This window comes from Carcharodon carcharias, chromosome 8 (genome assembly GCF_017639515.1).
Source record: "Carcharodon carcharias isolate sCarCar2 chromosome 8, sCarCar2.pri, whole genome shotgun sequence".
Lineage (NCBI taxonomy): Eukaryota > Metazoa > Chordata > Chondrichthyes > Lamniformes > Lamnidae > Carcharodon > Carcharodon carcharias.
In genome coordinates, this window is record NC_054474.1 from 174,378,032 (window position 1) to 174,405,673 (window position 27,642).

General features: G+C 37.2%; 2 protein-coding genes across 7 annotated transcripts in view; both read right to left on the reverse strand.

Moving 5' to 3' along the window:
* The window catches only part of LOC121280726 (rab GTPase-activating protein 1), a 193,730-nt gene that overhangs the window by 39,737 nt on the left and 126,351 nt on the right, over positions 1 to 27,642 (reverse strand). The window lies entirely within an intron of this gene.
* Positions 19,743 to 21,410, reverse strand: LOC121280968 (probable G-protein coupled receptor 21). Its single transcript, XM_041193454.1, has 2 exons — positions 20,428 to 21,410; positions 19,743 to 19,806 (listed from the first exon to the last, which is right to left on the reverse strand). The coding sequence occupies exons 1-2, from the start codon at positions 21,408 to 21,410 to the stop codon at positions 19,743 to 19,745; spliced, it is 1,047 nt and encodes a 348-aa protein (XP_041049388.1).

The following is a 27,642-nucleotide window of genomic DNA, read 5'->3' on the forward strand; positions in this document are numbered from 1 at the left end:
GGTGAGGAGGTAGTTGGGTCGGGTTGAGGTGGTAGCTGCACCCGGTCGAGTGTGCAGGTATGGCAATTTGGTGGTGGTGGTTGGAGGGGGGGGGCCGGAATTGGGTTCATTGTGCAGCTGCCCAGGGGTTTTAACCTGTCTAACATTTCCTGGGTAACTATCAAGGTAAGTACTGCAGATTTCTCCACAAAGTCTTGATTCTAGCTCAGAGTCTGTGACATTCTTGGAGGAATCCGGGGAGCAGGGGAATTGTCCATTGGAAGTTTAAGCTTCCTAGGCAATTCCCACATAGGTCCACACATTAGGACATCCACAGGGTCATGACATGCATTGTCAGTTAATGTCTGGTTTCCCAAGAGCTGGCAGTTGGAAGATTTAGGCTAATGTTTCAAATTTACTGCCCTTGCTTCCAGAGCTCAGTACTTTGGTCACCTATTCTGTATTTTATTTTCTGACAAACTTAAACAGCTTAGGAAAGTAGGAACAAGGCTCTTTGGACCTAAATAACCAGGTGAGCTCATAGTTAAGAAAGTAAAATTAGCTTAGTATCTCTTTTTTGATAACTGATCAATTTCATCATCTACTTGGAAATATGTGCACATAGTCTATCATCCCAAACATACAGGAATTACAAAAACAAAAAGGTCGATGAAGTTAATTTGTAACTTTTTAATGAAGCCATTTAGAGTGGACCAATTACATTTTTCCCTATTAGCTTTGAGAGTAATCTCATAATTCTTTGAGTTTAGATCAAGAAATAATGCAGTTGTTGGCCATTTGTATATTGCAAACACTTAGCCCTCTTTAAATAAAGATATTTTTCCACATACCTGTTCAAATTTACTTTTCACTCATTTTTATTTGTGCTTCCTGGTCCTACATCCTTGGCATGCTTAGAAGCGTGTTGCTCTGCAGTTCAATACATGGGATACTTGGTCTAAGCCCAGGTGAAATCTTATGATTGTTAAACTGGATACTAATCCCAAAACAGAGACAAGCAAACGCAGCACTTAATATTTCCTTCAATAAACCAACAAAAGCTGCCTGGAGGGAAGCAAACCAATCAGTGGTTAAATTTGCCAACTAGGGTTCTGCTGAATACCTTCAGTCAGGGGAGCCTGTGAGAACTGGAGTTAGAGGATGTGCCTGGACTTTTTCAGTATTCATTTTCATGGCAAACTGACATGTTTATTTAATATATTAACTTTGGCTTTAGCAAAGGTATTTCAAGTTTACACATCATGTCTGATAGACTCAACAATACAAAATATGACTTCACTGGTAGGTATGCTACATAAAGTTCTCATCCACCTGGATGAATGAAATAGCCTGGCACGATTTTTTAGTGTGTAGTAATGAAAAAAATTGTTAACCGTAGAGGGGAGATGGTGGTGCACTGACAATGCCACTGGACTACTAATCTAAATGCCCAAGCTAATTGCTCTGGTGACATGGGTTCAAATCCCACCAGGGCAGCTGATGGAATTTAAAAATTCAATTAATAAAATCTGGAATTAAAAGCTAGTCTCAGTAACTATCAATTGCTATCATCTGGAAATCTGCCATTCTTACCTGGTCTGGCCTCCATGTGACTCCAAACCCACACAATATGGTTGACTCTTAACTGCCATATGAAATGGATAAGCAAGCCACTCAGCTCAAGGGCAATTAGATGCTGGCCTTGCTAGCAACACCCACATCCCATGAAAGAATAAAAAAATTACTAGGGGTGACCTCTTTTCATTAAGGATATGGGTCCTATGCAAAATTTGAACAAAGCCCACACCCGTATTCTCCCATTCACATCTCTACATCTCCATGTTATACAACTGATAAGAATGTAGCTTACATCAAATTACTAGCTAAATTGTATAAATGCTTCATTATGAATATGCCAGAATATTAAATGTGTTAAGTTTCCAATTTATTTTGTTTATAGCTTGTAACTTTATTAAACGTAGGAGGGATTGTACTCACTTCTGTATGCTATTTTGCTGAATTCAGTGACCTGAATTAATGTAGCTTCTTCATACTCAATCATCCTCGAAAAGAACTGTGCTTTCTGAAGTAGAACGGTTTCATAATTAATTTAAACCTCTTTCTATTGAGAGACTTAGTGGATTGCTCTCTTTTCTGATTGATTCACTAATATATGACAGGTTACTCGCCCTGTTGAAGAATCATTTTGGAAAAAAGTCTCCTCCTGTCATGAGATGAAAGGAAGCCCGTGTCCAGAGCAACCTCGTATGAATATAGAAACAAACTTAGCATCTACCTGGAATTTACTGCCTGCTCCCCTATGAAAAGCAAGCAAATTCTGCTTATGAACGTATTTTGCTTGTATATCCCACTGGTTTGGGATTTGTAGTGGAGTAAATTCATCATAATCCAATAAGAACAAGATGCAGATTTCCTGGTAACTTCTCATCTGTTTTCTTAACTTTCTGATACAGTGTCAAAGGACAGAATTGTACACCAGGCGTCTCTCGGGAATCTTGCAATGCAGCACAGAAATCTTTAAAAAGTGAGTTTCATCTGCTATGGTTTTAGAAAAAAAAATGCCAATCTCATCACTATTCTGGATGTCTATCTTCAACATGGATGCAAAGAAAGCAGCACATTTATTGACCAAGTGAAATTAAACATCACACCTGCCTTTTCTATTTTGCATGCAATGCTATAGATTTGGTATCAGCCTCTTAAAGATTCAAATGGAACATCCATGTTTTTGCATTTGTTCAAGTGCTGTTTTTTTTTTACAAGATTCTGATCAGGAAGGCTGTTAAACCAATCTTAGTTCAACATTTTAGGAAGGTCAATACTTATCCTCAATGCATTTTTCTTCCTCTCTGTTCCAGGTTTGCACCTCTACTACTCTACCCGGACTTGTACTTCATGTATTGATCATTGTCTGAAGGACTTCCCAAATCAATCTTAGATTTGCCTTTTACGAGTTTAAACTTGGTCCCTCTTTTTTACTCTTTTAGTTTGCTCTAGCTGATATATCTTTTCCCAGAGTGTTTTTTTTTCACTTTATCAGTCTCTTCTCTGAACCTTAACCCACCTTCACTTTTCAGTTCTTCCAAATTCATGCTTTTCCTATGTACACCATCCTTTACTCTCTTCACATTCAATGAAGCTTCCATCGCAACCAAATTGTGGTCTGAATCGACCTCAGTACCAGAGTAAAGTACGAGCATTCATTCCTTCCACTATTGGTGTATCCCTTTTTCATCAAGATGTAATCAATCCGATAATGTTCTGTCTCCAGAAAATATCAAGAGAGAAAAGCGTAAATGAGACCTGCTGCAGGTTTCTGGAGGTGATCAGGGAAAGTACTAAGCAAACCACAATTCTGGTAAATAGGAAAAGCACAAAGGAATTTTAGGTAATCAATAAAAAGCTGGCTGAAATGGCTAAACAATGGAAATAGAAAAAAGCGAACACAGAGGAGGGTAAACAACATGGGCTACATTGAAAATGAGCTCAGGAGGGGCTAAGAAGACTACAGAAATCTGGCTGAAGGGGCCTGGTGAGGAGTTAGAGGAATTGGAGGCAAAGTTCATTCATTAGGAGAGCAAAATGATTTAAAGAGACAAGCAAGAGAGCTAAAGTAAATTAAAAATAAAGATGGACAACCATTAACCGAACAACTCAAAGAAAAAAAATGGCAAGAAATGTTAAAGAAATGTGTTTCAAAGAGGAAAAGCCAGTTGAGATTGAAAGGAAGCAAGAAGAGCTGGATGATTGGGTCTTGAGTTGCTTGGATGTGAAGTAGTAATTGCAATTAGTGGAGTTCAAAATAATATGATGGAGGTGGCAGCAAATGACCTTGCTGATTTGCGTGAAATTGTGTACTTGAAAGGGGAATGGCAAGATGATTTCATGAACATAATCGTGGAAAGGAAGCCAAATACTAGCAATGTTGTGATGGATTCTGTGCCATCAGTTTAATTCCATATGCCTCTCAGACTATACACCAATTACGTACAAGCGAAGAGCAAAAGCAGAACAAAATCTTGACAAAGATCAATCCGGCAGAATATGTAGAACGAGAGGCAATAGGGAAAAACGAGAGTTCTGTGTAAATGGATGTTTAAAGCACCTCTTCTGAGATTTTGAAACAGCCTTTGAAAGAGTGAACTGGCCAAGCTAATGGAGGTACTAAACAATATTGGTGTAGATTGGAGAGAGAGATGGCTGATCAAGGACAAACTGCAACTATTAAAGCAGATGGAGAATTTTAACACTAGGAGTGATTAGGAGTACATGGATATTGCCAGTCACCTGTGCTGTCCAACATCATGTGCAAGCAATGGTTAAGAGAAAAAAAATTGAGTAGAGAAAGTGTGTGTGTTGCGGGGCGGGGAGAGAGATTGGGAGGGGAGCTAGTGAAAGCTATCATATTTGCTCATAAGAGTCTAAGCAATAAGTACCATGAATGGACTGTAGTTGGTGGTACAAAAGGCTGAATAGTGCAGCAGTGATTATGGAATAAAGATCAATGTAGGCAAAGTCCGGCTAACATCAGACAAAATAAAAGCTGCTGGATTGTGGACGACATGTGCCCAACACTACCTACTTAACTCTTAATAGTATGTACAGATGCCAAAGGAGTTGGAAGTAATATTTCAGAATGTCATCCCACAGGGCCACCTGGTGGTCAGTGGCTTAAAAATGGTTGCCAGTAAAACCGAGTTAAAAATGTGTCCAAGCGTCGAGACAATAAGTAGTAAGCTTTGCGGATAGGAAGTGAATTAACAATGCGACACAAGAGAATGCCACACTCTGAAGTGCATTCCAAGGCGACAATGCATGCAGGGGTAGCATCGATCAGTAAGTTGTGGTTTGGCAATTTTTGATGTCGTCCCAAACTTTGATGTGCTTGGAGCCTTCAAACAGACACTAAATGTATAGAGATTTTTTCGTCTATCATTTTATGAGCAAGGAACATGAGGTCCATAATTAAAATGATGGATACAATAACTGTGCTGATAACTAATTAACTTCTCCCTCTGGTTGCTCTTATCATTATATTTTATTTTTAATTTTCTTTTGAAAGTTTACTGGAAATTTTGATAAAGATCTGAGAGATTATTTTTCCCAGCTCTTCACATGATGACGTTTCAGAACTTTAGTTTATCAAGACCTTTAGAAAAGCACATCATTTAGAAAATAATTTGTCCTTTTATTTCTAACAGCATTAGATAAAAATGACAAAAGACCCATATTTTAATGCACACTAGAGCACAATGATTGCTAAAATACAACACTGACATGCAAGGCAACTCAAAGAACTCCTCACCCAGCAACATAAATTAGGCATCTATAAAGCTGCATATTTATGATGTTTAGTCATTTTAGGATACATAATTCTACATTTATTACTATTTTATGAAGACATCACTGCTGGAGAAGCATAGACTAAAGGGAAGCCACATGGAAACTTAAAAAATAATCCAGCTGAGAAAAAGAAATTTATCTGGTATAACTTCTTGTTAAACTGCCATTTCGATAAATTCTCACCATGCAAATAAAAAAGATGTACATTAACTGTAAAGTGATTTAGTGGAATAACTCCACCAGCTCTACCTCAAGCAATCAACTTGTTTAAATTCTTTGTATTATTTGATCAAAGAATGTCTTTATTAATGTTAGAAATGGCTTGCAAAATTAATTTATAAAAGCAAATTATTAATGATAAGTTTGTACTCAACATTGTTAGGCCACAGATAGGAACACGATATAGTTTAAGCTGCATCATTATAAAAAGCACACTAAAGCTACATAGCTTAGAATGTAGATTCGCCAGGATGATGCTCTGAATAGGAAATCACGTTATGAGGAGCCATTTCAGATACTTGGGACTTTTTTTCCTTTGGAGCAGAGAAAGCTTTTTTTCATCATAACAGAGAAAGCCAGGGAAGAGTTTTAAATGAGTTTTATTAAAATCTGAGTGTAAGGGTTAATGTACAAAGACTTCTTCTAGTTGGGGGAGGGAGATCATTTATAAGTCATGAATTTTTGAATGACAATGAATGAGGGGTGAAATTTCTTTATGAAAAGGGTTGCTGGAGCACCAAATGCTTTGCACAGGGAGTGGTTGTGGGCAGAGACTATTTCATCCTTTAAAGGAAACTGAATAAATACTTGAAGGCTATAAGGCTATTGGGATAGTATGAGGGTTCGTTGTGGATTGTCCAGCACAGTGGTTCATAAATCTGGGTCTGCAGAGCCCTGGAGTCATTAGAGACTTTCTAGGGGTTCTGCAAAATAATTGAGCTGTGGCCAAATAGTTTGGTGCTAGCTGGGAGTGAATGTGGCTGTCACATGTGCAACACAGTGACATGGTTATCTCACCCAGGAGTGGGGTGTGCATGGAGTAGTGCCAAGAGCGGCACAAAGATGGTAGACATGCAGTTACCATGATGGTGGGTGCTAGGTGAGTTTAGCTTTAAGGGAAGGATTTTTTAATATATTTAAAGTCCCATGTAATATGCAGTGAGAACCAGGCACACCTATCATGCTGATAGAGGCAATTAAATATTTATTTTCTTAAAAACATTGTTAAAGTTCTCTTTACATGCAGTACTTTGAAATTAATGAATATTACATCAAATTATAATTTGGATAGAGTGTCTGTGATTACGACTCCATATGAGAAGAGGTTCTTCAACCAGAAAAGTTTGAGAACTACGCAAAATTCATTTATAAAAATGAGTAAATAGGTAATGATAAGTTTGTACTAAACATTGTTAGGTCACAGTAAAGAGTATGATTTATCGTTTTAACTGCACCATTATAAAAAGCACATTGAAGACACAGCCTAGAGTGTAGATTCACCAGTATGATGCTACGAATAGGAAATCATAGTTATGAGAAGCCATTCTAGATGCCCGAGATTTTTTTTCTCTGGAGCAGAGTAAGTTTATTTCATTATAACAAAGAAAGTCAAAGAGAGGGAGGTTTAAGTGAGTTAGCATTGACAAAATGGGCTAAATGGATCCTTCCCACACTGTAAGCTTCTAGGGTTTTATCTTCTATCACTAGAAAGCAGAAGGTAATCAATGTCTAATTACTTGAAAAAGTAAAATTGTGCACTTGATAAAGTAACCAACAAATTGATTCAAGGGATTAAACACTCTAGTGGTTTCATTGAGGATATAATCTAAAACATCATGTTCAGGTACACATAATAAATATAAGAAGGCTGGTTATCATTTTCAACCCATAGCACTGATTTTCGACCTTCAGATGTTGGTACTTTTCTCTTCAATTTTCTGATTATAGTTTTGTCAACAGATGTTTTAATGAATTTGTTGCACTATATCCAGTCTGTAGGAACTGAAGTTGAGAGATGTGCATTAAGCTTTGAACTGGTATACATTATGATGCCCTCTATATTCTGCTACATGCAATTTTGAAAAATCTAAAATTGAATTGTGGTCTCACCCTGTAATATATACGTGTCAATAAACCTCTACTGCAAATATTTAGGTCATCGATTTTATTTTCCTTGAAATCTATAAAAATTCCACAGGATCTGTGGTACGTTTAGGAACATGTGACACTAGTTTGCTGCTGAATTATACAAGCAGCTAGCTGAGTTAGCCTTTTCATTAAATTTCATTAAAACCATGCCAAAATGTACAATTATTTCTGCAGTTTATGTTAATTACCTCAATTCCGTAAGCATTTCATTAAAAACATAATTTCTGCACGAAATTCAAAGCACATCTGCACATTACCATTGATATTAGTTTTTATTTTTAGAACGAAAGCATTTAACATTAATCATTTCAAACAGCTAAGAAAGGTGCATTTCATTTTAAAAAAAACTGTACATAAGGCAAATAATCAGTTAAATTAATGAGTGGTCATGATTACATCAATAATATCTTGTTAATGAACAGGTTCATGCTGGATATGACACCATAAAGCATTGCTGATAATTTGAATTCAAAATCCTAGTTCTTTCAATGCTATTACTGGTTTATTACCAGCAGCATCCGAATGAACATCTGACCCTTTTCACTAATGCCTAGAAGTGTCAGTATACATATATAATTAGCAATTACATTATTAAAGGATAGCATGATGATTGGACTAGCAATCTGTGCAACTATGCAGTTAAAGCAATATTCTTGGATTCTCCATTCTGCTGAGCGCTCAATCTCACTGGTGCTGGCATAAGAAGACACCAAGTGGAGAACAGACAGCTCTCAAAAAAGTAGTATTACTGGCTACAATGGGAGGATCTTCCCTTGGCTTGGCCCAGGTTACCTACTCTCTGACACAGGTAGTGCAAGTACTTCATGAGGGGGAGAGAGGGGAAAATAAGAGAAGTACTTCAAAGCAGTGTTGAAAATGTAAAATACACTCAAGAATCATTTAATGAGCCGATGTCCTCAGTTTCAATTTACAAAAATCATGATATCTGCTTACAGTTTGAAAATCAGTTATCTCAGTGAAATAATAGTTGAAAGGGGGAGTCATTTAGTAATCATGTGGTTCAGAGGCCAACAACCAAGTGCCCATTCTCCAGGTTTCAATTTTAAAAATCATCTAATTATCTCAATCGCTGAATCATAGATCTATAAAATGTGGGTCAGTAATAGAACATGAACCAGTTTAACCAATGTAAACATTGGGAACTGTCACAGAGACACGTCTTGCACAAAATGTAAAACACCTAAATGGCTGAGTTTTCTTGATGTAAAATTTGCTTAAGCTTGTTATACTATTAGCTGAATCAGTGTTGCTGACGCTCAAGTTAAAGATCTTTATTGATGAGGGACTATCATAAACATTTAATTAGAATTGATTCCAATGTTTTCTTCAATAAAATTGAACATTCCAATTAGTCACCACAGGCTTTCCCACTATCATTTGTAATATTATAGCTGCGAAGCTTTAGCTGGAGAAAATGAAAAACTGAAGTGATATTTAATTCTTTTGAAATATAAACAATAAATAAGGATAAAAGCAAAATGCTAAAAGGCAGTGAAAATTGAATAAATTAAAATCAATGATCTACTTCTTGTGCTCACTGTCCACTCCCAAACTCAACAACCTTCTTGGTTGCTAATATCACCAATGGCTCTTGAAGTTCTGTTCCACTCTTTTTAAAACTACTATAACTCAGACAAAAGGAACAATCTAGGTTCCTCTATCCTCTGAAACTACCACCAGACCTTTAAATGTGTCGTCATTGTCCAAAATCATTCTTGTCCACCCTGCTGTTCCTAAGTTTGAAACTTCCAGTCCAGTTTTGGTCTGAGCACAAAGACTGCTTTGTTCAAAATCATAAGTGACAGACTTAGTGACTTTAATCATGTTACACTATCACACCTTGTCCTCAATATCTACGTGGCAATAGTCACGGAATTGTTATGGTGTAGGAGGAGGCCATTCGGCCCATCGTGTCTGCATCGGCTCTGAGCATTTTAACTTAGTGCCAATCTCCTGCCTTGTCCACGTAACCCTGTACATTGTTTCTATTTAAATAATCATCCAATGCCCTCTTGAATGCCTCAATTGAAGCTGCCCCCACCACACTTCCAGCAGCGCACTCCAGATCCTTACTACTCGCTGTGTGAAAACGTTTCTTCTCACCTCGCATTTGTTTCTTTTGCAAAACACTTCAAAACTGTGCCCTCTGGTTCGCGATCCATTTACAAGCACAAATGGTTTCTCCCTATCTACTCTGTCCAGGCCCTTCATTATTTTGAAAGCTTCTATCAAGTCTCCTCACAGCCTTCTCCTCTCCAAGGAAAACAGTCCCATAACTGAAGTTTCTCATCCACTCTTATTAACCTCTTCTGCACTCTCTCCAATGTGTTCACATCCTTCCTATAGTGTGGCGCCCAGAACTGCGTACAATACTCCAGCTGAGATCTAACCAGTGTCTTCACCATAACCTCCCTGCTCTTATACTCCACGCCCCTGTTAAAGAAGCCTAGAATACTGTATGCTTTAGAAGCAACTCTCTCCACCTGTCCTGCCGCCTTTAATGACTTATGTACATATGTATCCAGTTCTCTCTGCTCCTGCACATCCTTTAGAATAGTATCCTTTATTTTATACTGTCTCTCCATGTTCTTTGTACCAAAGTGTATCACCTCACACTTCTCTACATTGAACTTCATCTGCCACCTGTCTGCCCACTCCACCAATGTGTCAGTGTCCTTTTGAAGTTCTACAATGTCCTCCTCACAGTTTACAGGTCTCCCAAGTTGTGTGTCTTCTGTAAACTTTGAAACTGTCCGCTGCACACCAAGATCTAGATCATTTACATATATCAGGAAGAACAAGGGTCCCAATATCGACCCCTGGGGAACTCCACTACAAACCTTCTTCCAGCTGGAAAAATAGCCATTAACCATTACTCTTTGCTTCCTATCCCTCAGCAAATTTTGTATCCACATTGCTACTGTCCCTTTTATTCCATGACCTATAACTTTCCTCTCAAGTTTGTTATGTGGCACTGTATCAAATGCCTTTTGGAAGTCCATATACACATCAATGGCCTTACCCTCATCAATCATCTGTTACTTCTTCAAAAAACTCCAGCAAATTAGTTAAACATGATTTTCCTTCAACAAATCCATGCTGACTCTTCCGAATCAATCCACATTTTTCCATGTGACTATTAATTCAATCCCGAATAATTGTTTCTAGAAGTTTCCCCACCACCGAAGTTAAATTGACTGGTCTATAACTGCAGCGCAGATCTTTACAATCTTACTTGAACAAGGGTGTAATGCTTGCAATTCTCCAGTCCTCCGGCACCTCCTGTGAATCCAGGGGACATTGAACGATTATTGCCAGTGCCTCTAGTAGCAAGAGTCTTCTGTGAAATAGGTTTGACCGGTCTTAAAAAGGTTCCTAACGATCAGGGATTCACAGTACCCGAGTACCCAAAATTTTACCCCAATTGTCAGTTTTATTAAGTGAACAGATTACTAGTGTGGAAAATGGAAATGTGGCTGTTCAGTGATTAATGCTAACTTTTTAGAACTGGATGAAGGGAAACTGTTAAAGAGGAAGCTTTGCATGTATCGAAACTTTAAATGGTCACAATGGACTCCAAGTATAAGTGTGGATTATAATGTACCATTGCCCAATAGTAATACTCACAATGAGTGCAAAATGGATCAAAAGTAAAGAGAATAAATAAGTTTTAAATAAATTTTATTAACACTTTTCAGAGCAGAATATAGCTTGACAAATTGCAATTGCTATTGTCATATCAAATATCTGTAATTAAGGACAATATCTCCATACAAGTTTATCTCAGAAACAAATTCGAGTGGCTCTGCATTTCCCAATCACTAACTATTCAGCTTGAGAAGAAACGAACCAACATTCAAAGTCTATTCGTGCAGACTTTCCATTAATGCAAATACAGGAGACATGCTGCAGCTCGAGCAAATATCACAGGATACAGTCAGCACAGTTCGCAAAGCTGTACAGTTGCCATCAACTGAGATCATATACAGAAATCTAGCACATATAAGATTGGTATAGCAGAAACCACATTGTCTTGGGGTCTCTAGTTCCAAATCAACTACTTTATAATATAAAAGTGTTTTCTAAAATTAATTTCTGTGGTAGGACTAATTCATGCATCCCAAAGTATACAAGGTTTCTAGCAACAGTTCTCAAACTGTAGTGCACTTAGCCTGTCCAGATAGGGCACAGGGAGGAGCTCCACTCTTGCCCTGTCCCTGTTTCTCCCCCAATTTTCTCAAACCGATGCAGTCTCAAGAAGTAGCTTGAATGCTGAAAAGTGCAGGGGTGGGTGATCGGGGCAGGGGGATGTTTGTACATAAGTTGAGAGCATAAAAGTGGAGGAGAAACAAACAGTCATGAAGAAGAGGAGGAGCAAGAGGTGGATAAAGAGAGTAAGGAACAGAAGGGTACAGTGAGACTGTAAGAGATAAGGAATTTTTAAAAAATAAAAATCCGTGAATATTAACAAACCATAGCTAGTGGAGTTCAGACGTCTTTTTTTTTAAGTGAAACAAAGCCTAAAAAATGTTTGAGACAGTAATACAGGCTCAAACAGTTTAGAGAACCAGTGCTTTACAAAATTTTTAAAAATGCTCGATTTGAAACAGGTCATTAATATTCTTGCACTTAAAGTTTAAGCAATAAATACACTTTCTGTAAACACATTTATCCATGTAATCTAGCATTGAAGCTAATGAGTATTTCTGAAGTAACCATATTAGACGTCTCGGTTGCTATTTTAGTGTATAAATCAGAAGCTTTACATTTGTACACAGTGAAACAGTATGTAAAAATTCACAATTTTTCTATTGACACACGTTTCCATTACTTAACACTTATTTGGTATTCACAAACTCTTTTAAGGTGGATAGGTTTATGTGCTTACCTTAAGCATCTTGATCAAAAAGACATTATAAATCTCAGACTAGCAGCGTTCTGGGATTATCCAGTCTACGTAAGAAAACACATAAAAGACCCCCAATAACCTACAAGGGAAAGGGCATTGTAAAATCTAAAAAGGCTAAATAATTTATGTGCAGTTCTACAAATGTTGAGTGACAGCCCTTTGGGACATTTAGCCCTTCCACAATCACATTTCCTTTTAAGGCATTCTATTCTATTGTACTTAACAAAATGCAGGCATGAAAGAAATGGCAAAAACTTAGTGATAGCCCCGAGCATTCTGTGATGCCAGCATTTGTCCAGCTGCGGTACTAATGACAGCGTTCAAACATTTTCAGGCACACTATACAATAAATCATTTATGATATTGCCAAGGGACAAGTTAATAGGAATTAGTTCCAAAACAAAGTCGCCATTTTGAAACATAATATACAAGAATAAGAAATAGAGAATAAAATACTCAGATAATGGAGCTGTTCTGTAATCACCGTCAAGTTGCCTGGAGCATACAAATTCAGCCATCTAATTGCTAGATTATGTTGACAGAGTGCATTTGGTACTACTGTTAATGGAACATTCTAATAAAGTGTGGCCTAAATGAGAACTTGGGTCCCATTAGCCAGCTACTTAGAATATAGTAATATGCAATATCTATTGTATCAGCTCCACTATATTCAAATTTGGCTGCAATAGAAATTGAAAATTGGGGAAAAAAACTAAGTTTGAATTTAAATCTACTCACCAGTTAGCCCTTCTTATTACAGATGCTTTGGATCACGTGATAAAAATGTGCTCTCATGTCATGTTAAAAAACTTGCGCTAATGTGCTTTATGAGCTGTTCTATGAATTTGCGGATCAGTGAGCAAATCTTAGTTTTGGCCAGAATTAAAAGCAAGTTCCAAAAAGAACCAACCATGACTAAAAAAATGAAAATTAGTAAATCTCAAAAATATTCAGGCTATTTTTAATGTATTCAATGTGGCAGTAAAAAATTGTTGAAAGGGCATTGGTATTGTACACTGTCGAGGGTTGTATCGTGTTTGAGAATCTCATCCAAATAATATAAAAAATTTCTAAAAGCTTCTTTTCTGCGAAAGATTTATTCAGGGTAAATAATCCAAATGACATACACAGTCAGGTAATATACAAGTTATTATACTATTACCGTTACACTCATGTACCAACTAAACTAGAGATGAAAGATTCAGATTTCAGCACTGTCCTATGACAATTAGAGACATAATTGTAGCTTGTGACAGATCAATTCATGGTCAAATTGATTTTCAGAACTGGCGCAATAACACCATCTGTATAACTCAACCAGTAGAAAATTACCCATTTGATCCTTAATTCTAAAGTCTAAAAAGCATACAAGTGCCTTCCCAACAATTTTCAAGCTTATGTTCAAAAACGTTAACGTTCGAATCATCTCTTTTCTGGCACTAAATATGTCACAAGATTTTTGAGGTGCCAATTTGCAGACCTTTCCTTTCAAAGTAGGTACCATTATTATCTGTGTAATAACTACAGCATCAGCGTCACTTACATCTATTATGACAAGTCCCAGTATTTAAATTAACCAGCAATGACGTAGTAAATTAAGCATGCGAACAGGGCTTTCTAGAAGGTGGCTGAATCTCTTAATTGATTAAGTGCTTCAAAGCACTAATAAATTCACCAAAATGATCAAATGCACAACTCTTTAGTATAATTTTGGTTACAAAATGGAACAGTAGCTCAGTGAACAACCTTATCTGGATGATATTAACCTGACAGGGATAGTTTCACTTTTTGCATCACCAAACATTAGCCACCCAACTGCTGTATTATTTTGAGTCATTTGTTTATTGAAATTTGTAAATTAAAAATGCACAGTAGCATTGTATAACTATTTCTTTGCTCAGCCATTATAACTGTGAAAAGTAAATGATTACTACAGCATATTACAACTTTGATGATGTTACCTGAACATGGAGCAATTATACTTATTGCCAGCTCTTGCATCATTTTTTAAAAACTATTTTACAATAAAAGTTTACAGGGTGCTACTTTGCCTACAATTAAGTTTGGCTTCATTATTGATACTGTTCGCTGTTGTTATACAGTTTGAAGCGAAGCAAGTATCATTTTGTTGCTACAATCACTAAGTCCCTTCCGGGACAATAACAAAAAGTTAATGACATGGGAAAAAAAATGTAAGCCCAAAAGTAATTTTTGCAGCATTTTCAATTCACAAGATTTTACTTTTGGCTCATTTAGCATTTCCTGTGACCAGATTTGCACCATCTCCAAAAAGGGGAAGGCACTAAAATCAAACTATTCCGCTGACTATTTATCACTGACAGGAACCACAAGTTATCCTTTCTACGTAATAAATACTTACAGGTCAGATTTTAAAGATTCAGTTTACACAAACCCAGAGATTGAAATATGCTTTTTGGGAATGTGCAGCTAATTCCTCACAGTATTCAACAACAGCTTTTTAACAGTCTGCCCATTATTCATTTTGTAAAAAAAAATCACTGGACTGAAATAAAACAGTCACTTCTTCTCTTCTAGCTTTTAATGTTATATCAAAGTGCAATTATTTTTCTTGTGTTGCAGGGAAATACTTCCATGGCTCCATTTTACTCAATACCTTTTTGTAAATTTGAGAACATTTGAAAATCCCTACCCATTAATATAATAATTTCAGGACAAATCCTAAATAGTGGACTTATTTTACAAAACTGAGTATCCAAGACAAGCCAAAATGTTCAGCATACATTGGAGTATTGCAGTTGGGTTGAGAGGGGACACTGAAAGAACTAGCCACACAGTCTACTTCTTGAAGTATCACAACTCCTGCAAGTCAAAATGGAATTCAACATTAATATTTGTCACTACATTGCACAAGACTACAGAGAATACTGATATGTACGATACATCATACCACCTTTCTGATGCAAAACATGGGAACAGAATATTTCAAGATTTCAACTGAGATTATTAATACATAATGTGTACATTGTACTTACAAGAGGGAGGGGGGAGAGGAAGGAAGGAAGGGAGGGAAGGAAGAAATTATTATATTAGAATGCCAGAGATATTAACTAGAGGATTAAAATAATCTAATAACCTGCAGAGGAAATTATGTAAATACATTCCTGGGACAGTTATTCCAATTCCTACTGAGGAAACTAGTCAGATTTTCATTTAAAAAAGTTACTCTCTCTAAAAATTCCCTTAGTCATCAAATAATATCCATGCAAAGCCAGTGTCGGTGCTAAATTTTCTGCAACATTTTTAAAGTTGTGGAGATAAGGAAGCAATTGCAAAGTATTACATAGGAGTCCCCTGATGACACTGAAAATAGACTGCCTCCCCAGCTCTCACCCTCTTGCACAGATCAACATGTGCCCCCCACACTCACCCTGGGATACACCCTTCCACAGGACTGCCCTAGCCTGGCAGCCATTGAAAAGCCACCCCCTGCCTTACGGCTAGTCTGGTAAGTAGAGACCTGCCCATGAGCCCCCTAAAAGTACTGTGGTGCAGCCTGCGAATCCTGGCACTGATAACCGCAAGCGCTGCCCGAAGCAAGGTAGGCAAACAAGCCCCGAAGACCCGAGCCAAGTGCAGGTGCACATCGCTTATGTTCAGTTGTGAAATATGTCGGCACTGTGCCCGGGTGATCGGGGCGGGGGGGGGGGACTCCGGTGGGCAGGCAAGATGAGGAGATGCAAATACACTGAAATTAGGTTCCTGACCTTGGATGACAGGAAAGGCAGCCCATCGTTGACGGGCGAAGTGGACGATCACAAACTGGTTTTACAATGGCATAAGCCTGATTCTTGGCCTTCTTGCCACACTGTCCGTTCACACCAGCCATGACGCCCAATGCCAAGGGGGGGGGGGGGGGGCCCAGAAAATTTCAGTCATAATTTTATGCAGCAGTTTGAGCTCCAGGGTTTAATAGATCAGAAAAATAATAATTAAAAATTTAAGGTTACCAGCTGTGCAAAATTAAATGGAAAACTACATTTTTGGTACAGAGTAAAATAAATCCACTTCTGTAAGTATGGCAGCAATTCCATTTCTATTGCAATAAAGGGGAAACTGGGTTTCGTCTGAAATTTTCATCTCATAAGGCATGTTTCTTGTTTTCACTCAAACTTTCATATGCCAAATTAAAATGAGCAATCCATGTAAACGATTAAATAATTTTTAAAAATATAAAGTATTTCAAAGATAAGATTTGTTATCTATTCCTTTTTTCCTCCCAATACTAGATCCATATCATTAAAGAGAAAGACTTGTAAAATAGCTGTAAGTAACTGTAAAATAGCTTCTCCAATGCCCCCCATGGAACTGAGAACAATGAGGCAAGAAGATGTTTTCAAAACGCTTAAAGATTTTGATTTGGCAAATTGTGAAACGTTGTTTCTGTTAGCTGGAGAATCAGTAAGGAGGCTTAGATTCAGGATTACCACTGAAAGAATGAAGGGAGAAGTTTATAAAGCTTTTAGAGCATAATGCTTTAAAATATGCAGCTGAGGCAGATTAGAACATAAACCTAAATGGATTGAATATGTATTCGAAAAGGAAGAATGTTAAAGTGTACAGTAGAACAGGCAGGATAACAGGATTAGAACAGACAAATCCATTCGAAGAGTCAGCACCAGTGGTGGTTTAGTGGGTTGAATGGTTTCCAGTGTTCCAAGTTCTATGATGATTAGTCTTTCTAGCTGCTGTCTTTTTGCAGCTCATCAGCTGAGAGAATGGGGTTCAGGTCTCTGCAAAGCATAACAGGTATCCAGCAAGCTTACTATCAACAATCGAAAATAGTTAAGTTTAAAAAGTAACATTAATTGTGAACTTAATTGCATGAATAATTTACTACCTCTCTCTAGGGGGGTCGGTTAGCTCAGCTAGCTGCATGGTTAGAACATGATGCAGAAGATGCCAATGGCATGGGCTCAATCCCTATACCGGCTGTGACAATTCATGGAAGCCTCCCTCCTTGCCTTGTCCCATGCTTGCGGAGTGGTGCCCCTCAAGCTGTATATAACCAACAGTCTTTCTAATGGAGAGGGATGCCTATGGTCCTTTGTGGAATACGGCTAATTATTTATGCTGTTGGCAGCTCAGATCCTCAGGTTAATGTCTCCTTATTCACTTACCTTGGCTCTGCCCAAGAGTTGGAATTTGAGCAGTGACTGTAGCTTTGCTCAGTGCTACTTTCCTTCAGCTCTCTCCCTTCTACACACTCTGATGTATGGCCTTCTCATTTCCCTATCATTTAAATTTAGCAGGAACGAATAAAGTGACAAAACTCTGCCCATTAGCCCAGCTTCCCTTCAAAATAGTCTCACCTTTTAAGATAGAATTTTTATGATAAAAGGTTGTGCTTAAAATCCAAAAATAGCTACCCACGTTTAAGTACAAAATTGCTATTAGATGCACCCTATTCAATAAACTTGGAACAACAGACTAACACTTGAGCTGTTCTTTCTCCCTGCCCTCCCCACACATCACTGCATCTCGAGACCAACAGTCTGAGAACCATAATGCATTTTCCTTAACGTAGAATAGTTACATCATAGAAAGTGGCTATTCGGCCCTTCCAGCAGCCTCTCTGCAAAAGCAACTCAGCTAGTCCCACACATGTAGCCTGACAATTTGTTTCTCTTCAGATAATTATCTAATTCCCTTTTGAAAGCCACAATTCAATCTGCCTCCACCACACACTTAGGCAGTGCATTCCAGAATCTAACCACGCCCTCATAAAAATGTTTTCCTCATATCGCTATTGATTCTTTTGCCATTCACCTTAAATCAATGTCCTCAGGTTTTCAGCCCTTCCACCAGTTTCTCCATGTCTACTCTATCAAGACCTCTCATGATTTTGAACACACAAGGCTAACCTTTTCCCCTGTCCATACTAAATATTCAGAGATATATGGACCAGTCAAATAAAACCATTCATCACAAAAATGCCAAAAGGGAGTAATATTGCACTTCAAAATGAGAAAGCATCCAGGGCACTTGAAATAACTTCTCAATGATGCATCAAAAGTAAATAGCCAAGATAAACATAGTTTGTGGACATTTCATACTCCTTTACCTATGTTTCTTTTTTATAAGAACCGCTTACAATCATATACTCCACTTCAAAACAAGCAAAAAAACACTAGGAGGCAACAATGCAGAAGTCTGACTTTATTACATATCCATGCTTTTGAAAGCATCAATTTTTATATTGGTCCTGTTTAAATTTTCTTTACTGCATACTGAGCTGATAATTAGATAGGTCCATATAGCACAGTAATGTCAAAAAATGAATAGTACAAACTAGAGTAGCAGGCTGATTGTCAGAAATATCTAAATTTTACTTACAATTCTGATTTGAACAGACTGGGAATACAGCCATTTTGAAGAAGACATGGCAACCATCTCACAAAGCTCAGTGGTGCAAGCAAGGCTGATGGCAATTTTCAAAGTAGCAGCAGCAGCTATTTCATTGTGGCAATTGCTACTTTAGTACAAGCTACAATTGGGCATCAAATACAGAGACTAGGTGAATTCTCTAAAGGTCATGAAATTATTTGTGGATATGAATACACAAAAATGCTTCTACCTGTTATATAGCACACAAGTTATCCACGAATATTTTTGTAATCTATTTACTACTTACTGTAGCGCCAGTCTAAAGCTTCACTAATGATTCCGTTACAGTGGCATTATGCTCACTCAAATTTTAATTGCGTAATTATTTTCAACAATTTAATCCATTATTTATGCCAAAAAATATTTCTATTAAAAATATATTACATTTCACTTTTCCATGTCAAACATTAAGGGAGAGAGATTCTGCTACATAGACTTACATTGATTCCCTGGGGGGCAGGCAGTGTGTGGCCCTCTATCTGCACAGTCAGTGCAACACTCACCATTGATATAACTGAAGAACGCCATGTGGGCTATGCAGGTAGTGGCCCTCTAAGATGCCTATCCATTAGGAAATCGATGCAAGTCTTTTAGTAATGCTACACAGACTAATTTCTCCCCCTTAATTTTTCCGCCTTTTAAGTCTAAACTAGTTTTCATTTTGCCCAAAAACTCAGGAAGAACAATGTTCTAGGAACTTTTTCTTTCATTCACACCAAAGCAGAAGTTTTCCATAACAATTGAAAAGTAATCGATTACAGCCTCAAGTTATTTTTCTCAGAGGTTCATGACTTGGAAAACCTAATCCTTTGTTTTGCACATTTCATCTAACATGAACAGAGCAGTCAAACTCTTCCAATAAGCTTTGACCCATTTATGGCATGCACCAATTAATTCATGGAATTATCAAATGGGAGACTGAAAAGGTATGGCTCGCCATACATTTTAGTTCCTTTGTACTTTAGCAGTGTTAATTAATGATATTTCTGTGCTACCACGTTCAATACAGCACTTCACATATGCATGTCAGGAGCCTGCAAAATGGTCTATTAGTAGGCCAGTTACAATGGGTCTTCCTCTTTAAGGTTAAGATGTTTATTCATAGTTTTACATGGTTGCTGCATTCACAGTTGATTACAAATCAGAATTTACAATAATTCTACTGTCAATGAAACAAGCATCTTCTAAAATTCAGCGTACAGTGCATTAAAAAATTATAACATTTGGCCCATAAATATTTCAATTCTCTGGAAAGAATCATAAACACAGTTCATAATTATAAACAAGTTAAAACAAAGTAGGGAATTTGTCTAACCACAGGATAAAAAAAATAAATTAACTGTCCTGTAGAATGCTACATATTGGATTATAATATTAACTCAAATTGCCCTCGAGGTCTACTCAATACTACATTGCTCTTGAACAAAACTTAAGCCCATTTCAATAAATTAAAATCACATTGGGGCTGATGTGATGGAATGAGCAGGCCACAGAATGTCATGTCTTATACTTTTCAAGTATTGCAGCCATTGGAAGATCTTTTACTTCCAGGTACTGAAGGGTTTTTGCTTTCCACATACCAGATACACGAAGCACAGACAGCACCTGAGAGGCGTTTGAGGCCCTTACGAAAGGCGCTGTTGGAGAGGCTGTAAATAACACAGTTACAGAAGCTATTGCTAATGGCAAGCCAGGTGGTCAGAAAAGATATTTCTGGACTATCATAAATGTGAGCGCTTTCAAGGAGGAAATAAATGATGTACGGAAGCCAAAGGACGTAAAACACACTGGTGATTCGAAACAAAACCATAGCATAATGTTTCTCAGAACTAGGTGGATTTTCTGTTGATGCCTCTTCTTGTGTATTAAACCGAGCACGTCTTTCACTGATTTCCTTAGTGTGGTGTTGGCATATTCTGAATATGTTGAAATAGGTAAAACAGACTACAAAAGCAGCAGGAGCATACAGTAAAACCACGATAAATCCTGCAAAGTAAACGTTCGTTTCCCAGGAATTAGCACACCATTCAAAAATGTCTCCATGATAGCCCGGCTTCCCCCAGCCAAAAAAAGAAGGGAGGAATACAATGCAGGAGTACAGCCAGATTATTATAATGCAAACACGCAACCTCCATGGTGTGACCAGCTGACTGTAAGATAGTGGTTTGGTAATTGCAATGTATCGATCAACGCTGATGCAGGCCAGAGAGGTCATCGAGATGCTTTTCAAGACGGACACAATATATCCAAAAAATTTGCACGTTAAAGATTCGTGGGAACCTGTCGGATAGTGTAGAAGGGACAAAGAAGGAACCAAGCAACTGATTCCAACAAAAAGATCAGCATACGCCATGGTCTGAATGAAATAACTTGTAGTATGATGATTCAAAAGAGGTGCACAATGAAATACCAATATAACAATAAGGTTACCTGAAATGATTAACACAGTGAGAAAAACAATGATGATTACTTCCAGGAGACAAATGTTAACTGTTTCGTAGTAACTGAATCCCAAAAGACAGAATGGTCGGTTAGTATTGTTTCCTTCCCAGGAAGAGTTCATACTTCTGTTTTGCACAGTCCAAACAGATGTCATTGCTGGTTTGGTTGTTTGCAGTGTCTCAGTCTTCTGCCTCACTTATTCTCAGACTCTGCTCAGCATTGTCTGCATTGCAATTTTTCTATAATCCAGCAAACAGTCATCACCCTCAACATGCCATAAGAGGACAAAGCTATTCCCAGCAGTTGCCATGCTTTCAGCTTAAGAAATAAAGGCGGATGCCGGCATGAATAGGCTGTGCCATAGACTTGAGGACAAAAGAGGGGGACATGACACCTGTCTTTCTTCTGCTGAAAGTAAATATATACATATATTTTCTGCTTCATCAATCTCCAGTGCTTCTCCACATGTGGTTTAGTCAAGACTATGGCAGAGAAAACAAAAAACCTTTTGTTGAAATGAAGCTAATTTAAGCCCTCACAAAATATCAGCACGGTACTCTGTAAATCATTATCTGCTAAAGGCAGAGATTGATTTTAAAAAAAAACAAAAAAGTCTCCCAGCTTTCCTTAGTGATGTTTTAAATCACAGAAGATTCCTGACCGGAGCTCAGACACAGTTACTGCAATATGATGCTTTCTCCAGAATCGCAGTCCAATTTGCCGCAGAATTCAAACAGCCCCTACAGGCATCACTCCTCCCTCCCTCCCTCACAATTCTCTGCCAAAGGAAATATGTCTGTAACTACACCAGAGGGCGAATGCAGCAGTACGAAATCTTTGCTCTCACATTCTAGACTGCAGTAGCCTCTCAAGGAGCTCCATCCATCACCTCCCTTCCATGAGAATCTAATACATAAGAACCCTACCTATCCATCAACTGACAGCAGCAGTTGCCAAGTACACTTTTGGTAGACTGCTAGCTGAGGAGGAGCCACAGAACAGATCACTGAAATTCCAACACATAACTAGATCCAAGTTTTTTTTTAAAAACTCAGCACACTTGAATGCCTCTTCAGAATTAACAATGCACCTAATCCATATTTCACTGCTTCATGTAAGATCTTCACTGGCCACATACTACACTAGCTATAACATATAAATAAAATCAAGGTGAGGTAACAAAGCATCAAAATTTCGCATTGGTTTGGCAATTGCAGAACCAGATGAATTAACGGAATTGGGAGGTTGTGTCCATGATGGTTTTACATTCATTTGCACTTTATTGTAAATATAGCTGGTCAAAGGATAAAACCAAAGTTTATGCTGTTTATCTGTGAATTATTTTATTTCATACCTCATATTCTGTACTATAATTACTAATTTAGTCATTCATGAATTTATTAATCAAAACAATTTTCTCAAGTGCATGTTAAATGCACTCATGCACACAGTCCATAAAATATGAACTATATTTTTGGCCAAATTATATTAACCTAGCAATAAAATGTTACATTACCAATGTGGAATGAAGCTCAGCAAAAAACAAAAAAAAAACTGCAACTTTTTTTCTGGGGCAAGGGAGGTGGGAGGGAGAAAGAACAGGACCAATTACAGTGAATAGTCACAACACAGTTAATATGGCGGGCAAGACCCTCTGAACTGTCACTGTCAAATAAGATGACATTTTCCAACAGACAAGCCCCAATTGTTAATGATGCCCAACCTCACTGCTCGGCTCTGCATTCATTAACTGAAATAATGATTCAGATCACAGAACACAAGTGAAGAAACATCATCTACAATTAAACATAAATGAGTGGCCAGGCTGAATTTCTTCTCAATGGGCAAAATTCAGTAACATTTACACGTAATCATCTTTCAAAATGATTTTGCAGAAGTGCACAGTATTGATATGCTCATTCAAGTAGATTAGAGTTGACACGAGAAACAATTTTTTTTTTTAAGCTTGACAACACTGTGCACACTATCATGGATGTGGCCAGCATTTATTGCCTAATCCCTAACTGCCCTTGTTCAGAGGGCATTTAAGAGTCAACCACATTGCTGTGGGTCTGGAGTCACACCAGGTAAGGACGGCAAATTTCCTTCCCTAAAGGACATTAGTGAATCAGATGGGATTTTACAACAATCGGCAATTGAATTCCAGATTTTTATTGAATTGAAATTTCATCATCTGCCATGGTGGGATTCAAACCCAGAGCATTACCCTGGGTTCTGGATTGCCAGTCCAGTGACAATACCACTATGCCACCACCTCCCACATATGAAGATGCATTGACATAATTCACATAATTGCTTATGAACATTATAGGAAGATAGTACCCATTTAAAAAAAAGGGTGTCCAAACTGCAACCCTGCAGCCACTAAACCCTTGACAATCTAGAAGCCCAAACAACCTAACCCTTGTATTTATTCTTTGGTTTGGCCCTTTTGACAGTTGTGAGCCTCAAGTTTTAGAAAGGATTGCTTTAGTGTTATCACCCAATTTGTGGATACATTAAAAAAATCAGAACACAAGGTTTCATTAGTATTAACAACATGAGAAAAATATCAAAATTGAGTATAGGTGGCCCTCTTGCTACACACCAAGGTGGCCCAGAAAGACAAAGCATAAGCCATAATTTGAACGTTTGGACTATATTTATTCGGAAAATAACATAGTCCAGAATCTTTGCTGACCAGGTTTATCCAGTGGTAGAGGCGGCATTAATAAACTAATTGAGCTTTGTTCCCAATAGGTATATCTTCTCAATCCATCTATGATGAGCTCCTTCAGATATTTTGCAAGTTGTTTTCCTATATGTATGGTTTGAAGATAGGTTAGATCTATGAAGGCAGTTTAACTGTAGCGTAGGATTTGAAGGCTCAAGATTTGTAAACCAACCAAACAGAATTCAACATTGACAATGCAATCAGCATCTCTTGAATTTAACTTGATGTTAACAATCCTATTTTTAAAATAAAAACTGTGCTGAATAAAAGCATTACCAAAAAAATTGCTTGACAAAAAAATCTGCAAGATCATCCCCCTCGATCCTAATTTTAATAGTAATCTGACAAGCCCAGTTTCCCCATCAGTCAGTCAATCAGACTGCCAGCGTATCTTTTTTGGATGACTTATGCCTAGATGCACTTTTTTCAGAAATAGAAAATGACAGTCATGCTCCTTTCTGATCGATTTCAGTCCTACCTGCCCATCTTTTTGCCATAGACTTAAACCCCATTTCTTTCCAAAAACTGGTTGCCTCTTAAAACAATTTATAATATGCATTTCAATGGTTTTCACCAGTATCCAAAAATCTATATGCTTTTGAAAAGCAAAACTTATTGCCTGGTTTCTGTTTGTTTTCCAAAACAACTTTATTCCTAAAATTTTGGCACTGGTTGCTAAAGTTTTCACCATAACAAACTTCAAGTTTACTTGAAGTTTCTACTCCCTTCTAAAAACATTCAGGCCACATCTTTCATGTAACAGGTTTTACTGGAGTCTGCTATTGGTATTATCCAAATTTTGGCTTGTACATCACTGAATAAATAATTATAATATTATCACCATTATGTTAGTTTAAGAGAATGCACATCAGCCTTTCTGATAAAGCATTAAAATTAGTCATTATAGCTAAAGCATTAAAATTAGTCATTATATCTAAATGGGCTTCCTGATATACTTAATAAATTCATTGCAAAATAGCAATATAGCATGCTGGAGTCTGACCAATCTTGCTGGAAAAATACATATAATCAACAACTGCTTTAAACAATAAATGTTCTACCAACTAACTGAAATAAATCAATTTTGAGATTGTAATCAAAATAGACACGCTCCCAAAGAAACAAAATGACATGGTATCATACTTCCAGGAGGCAATTTTCACTTCCTCGTGACAACTTGTACAGATAACATCTGCCAAATGCAATGATTTCAATGTGTATATACCCACAACTTTAAACTGTATATCAAAGCAAAAGAACGGACAGCCTTGAATGACCATTACCAGATATACACACTAATTGTAACACCATTAAAAGGTAATTAATATCCTTCACAAACTCAGTTTGGCCCTCAATAATAGTTATGTATTTATAAACAACTTAAATAAATTTCCATATGGTTGATGTAATTGACTCAATTGCACTTGGTGAAAGTGCATTCATGAAAACCATCACAGGATTAAATCAGTGCACTTCATTCATTATGCATTTATTATTTGCTCTAATCCTCTTGAATTTAGTTGGCTAGCTCGACACTTTGCCAGAAACTACTATTTTGGAAAAATAAAATTATAATATGCTTGAAATATGCTTTGATCAATTTTTGACTGAAAGTAATATTTTGCATTATACATTTTTGCTTATATAGTAATATACTTTAGCATGTTAAACACAGGCATAGGCAGTGTACAATTTGTTATTGTCCATTTCCTGTGATTAAACTGGCCCATAGGACACACAAGATATTATTGGTCCTATGGTTAACAGCCACGATGAATAAAATTCCTGCGATGGAGGATTAATGGATGGTGGAGCAAGGAATTAATGCTGCACCAAAAGGAGTAGCATTACATTTTCTGTACATTCAGATCCTCATTTATTCTATTTTGAATTCTACCCGGTAAAATACAGCGATGAGAGAGACATTCATTTGTTTCTCTAACCAGAGATACAGATTTATTTACCCAACTGCACCAGGTATGGAACGTTAGTTTATTTATACACCCTCATGCTTTTTAAGAAAAAAATACCTGCAAGCAATGGTGGGAGTTTAACTAGTGGTTTAAAAAATAATCCAATAGTAACACTACTTCCATAAGTCATGGTTCACCAATGTCCCATCCACTAATGAAAAAGAAATATAACATTTCCAGACAAAGGAATTAATTGGACCATGACAATTGCACCTTTCAAGGTCAAGAACATTCATTTTGCTTAGCATCACCTTTTGATTATTTTTAAAATGCAAGTTAATTTCATAGGTGGCCAGAAATATTACCTGTAATTAGTCACATCTCCAATTCTTTCCATCACCAATTGCTCCATGTTTTTAATCTCTCTATCTTTGTCTCATATCAATGTATGATGTGGCAGTATTTTGCTTTTATCTTAGTGTATGATGTGGGTCTGTTGTGTGCAAACACCTGCCCTAACACTTGGGGTAAGTGTAACTCCTAATATGCTATTAAACCACATGGACAAAAAAACCTCAAGTTTGTCCTTGGTTTGTGATTAATTGGCTGTTCTCTGCTGGGACAGTGATAGAGACATCACAATTAGCCTGAATACCTCAGACAAGACCAGACAAAAAAAAAGCAAGCTGCTTGCTCCAATATCAATCCATTGACCCTGTTAGAAAGCGCATGCAATGTAGTATCATACGACAGGATGAGGCTTGGTTGTGATGCCTCTGATGATTGGTTAGACTGCTGGCTCATTATCTAGGCTCTCATGTGAAAGATGGCCACTTGGAGGAAGGCACTGGAAAGCCAATCCTATAATATTTATGATACCATGGGCAAGGGTAGCTTATCAGGAAAAGGTAAAGGAAAAGTTTAAAAACCTCAGAATAATACTGCAGCAACATAGAGATCCTAAATATGAAATGTGGAGTTTAAGAAAGGTGATTTTAAGTAGTGTTAAAGCTTTGAGACCCAGTTTTTAGAATAGATAAATATTCCCCCTCCTCCTCCCTTCAGATCTGCAAGTTATTATTCCAGCACATTTTACTTGAGCTACTTGCAAGATAATCAGAATTAACTCTATCAGTAACTAGAGGACTATAAAGCAAAGCAAGAACATTTTATTCTGGAGTCAAATTTACTCTAAAATTAAGATGGATGGGGTTTGTTTCAATAGTCAATGGACTATTTTTTTTTGATGAAGACGATAGAAAGCATTATTAATTTTTTTCAAGTTCTTTAGTCTCTAAAATATGCTTTTCCCAAAATTATCTATGCACATTATAGTTGTCATCTCTAAGTTAATGTAATTTTGGTTAATCAATCATGGGCAGCATCAAATCAGGTCCTAATGACTAACATTGTGAAAATTCCACGTTTATTGTTCCAAGCTCTGAACCAAAGCAACAGCAATACTTAGGCATGAGCAAATTTCCACATTTGTCATTTTATAAATTAGTCTAATCAACTGATTTCACTTGTCTGGTCAAAATGATATTTTCGTTTTAGTAAAAAGAAATTTGTATAAAATATCCACTATAGTTGTTACACCAACTAATCATTTAAAGAAAAGTAGGGGCACAAACATAAATAACTTACTTTTATCTTTTATGCAACAAAAGCAAAAACAAATGATTCAAATAAGCTATTCTAACAAA

Excerpts from the sequence above, each read along its gene's own strand:
- LOC121280968 (XM_041193454.1), bottom strand. The coding sequence starts at position 21,410 with ATGAACTCTTCCTGGGAAGGAAACAATACTAACCGACCATTCTGTCTT. Across the intron at positions 19,807-20,427 it reads GTCTGTGCTTCGTGTATCTG|TACAAAGGAACTAAAATGTA; the intron begins GTATGTGGAAAG and ends ACACTGCTAAAG.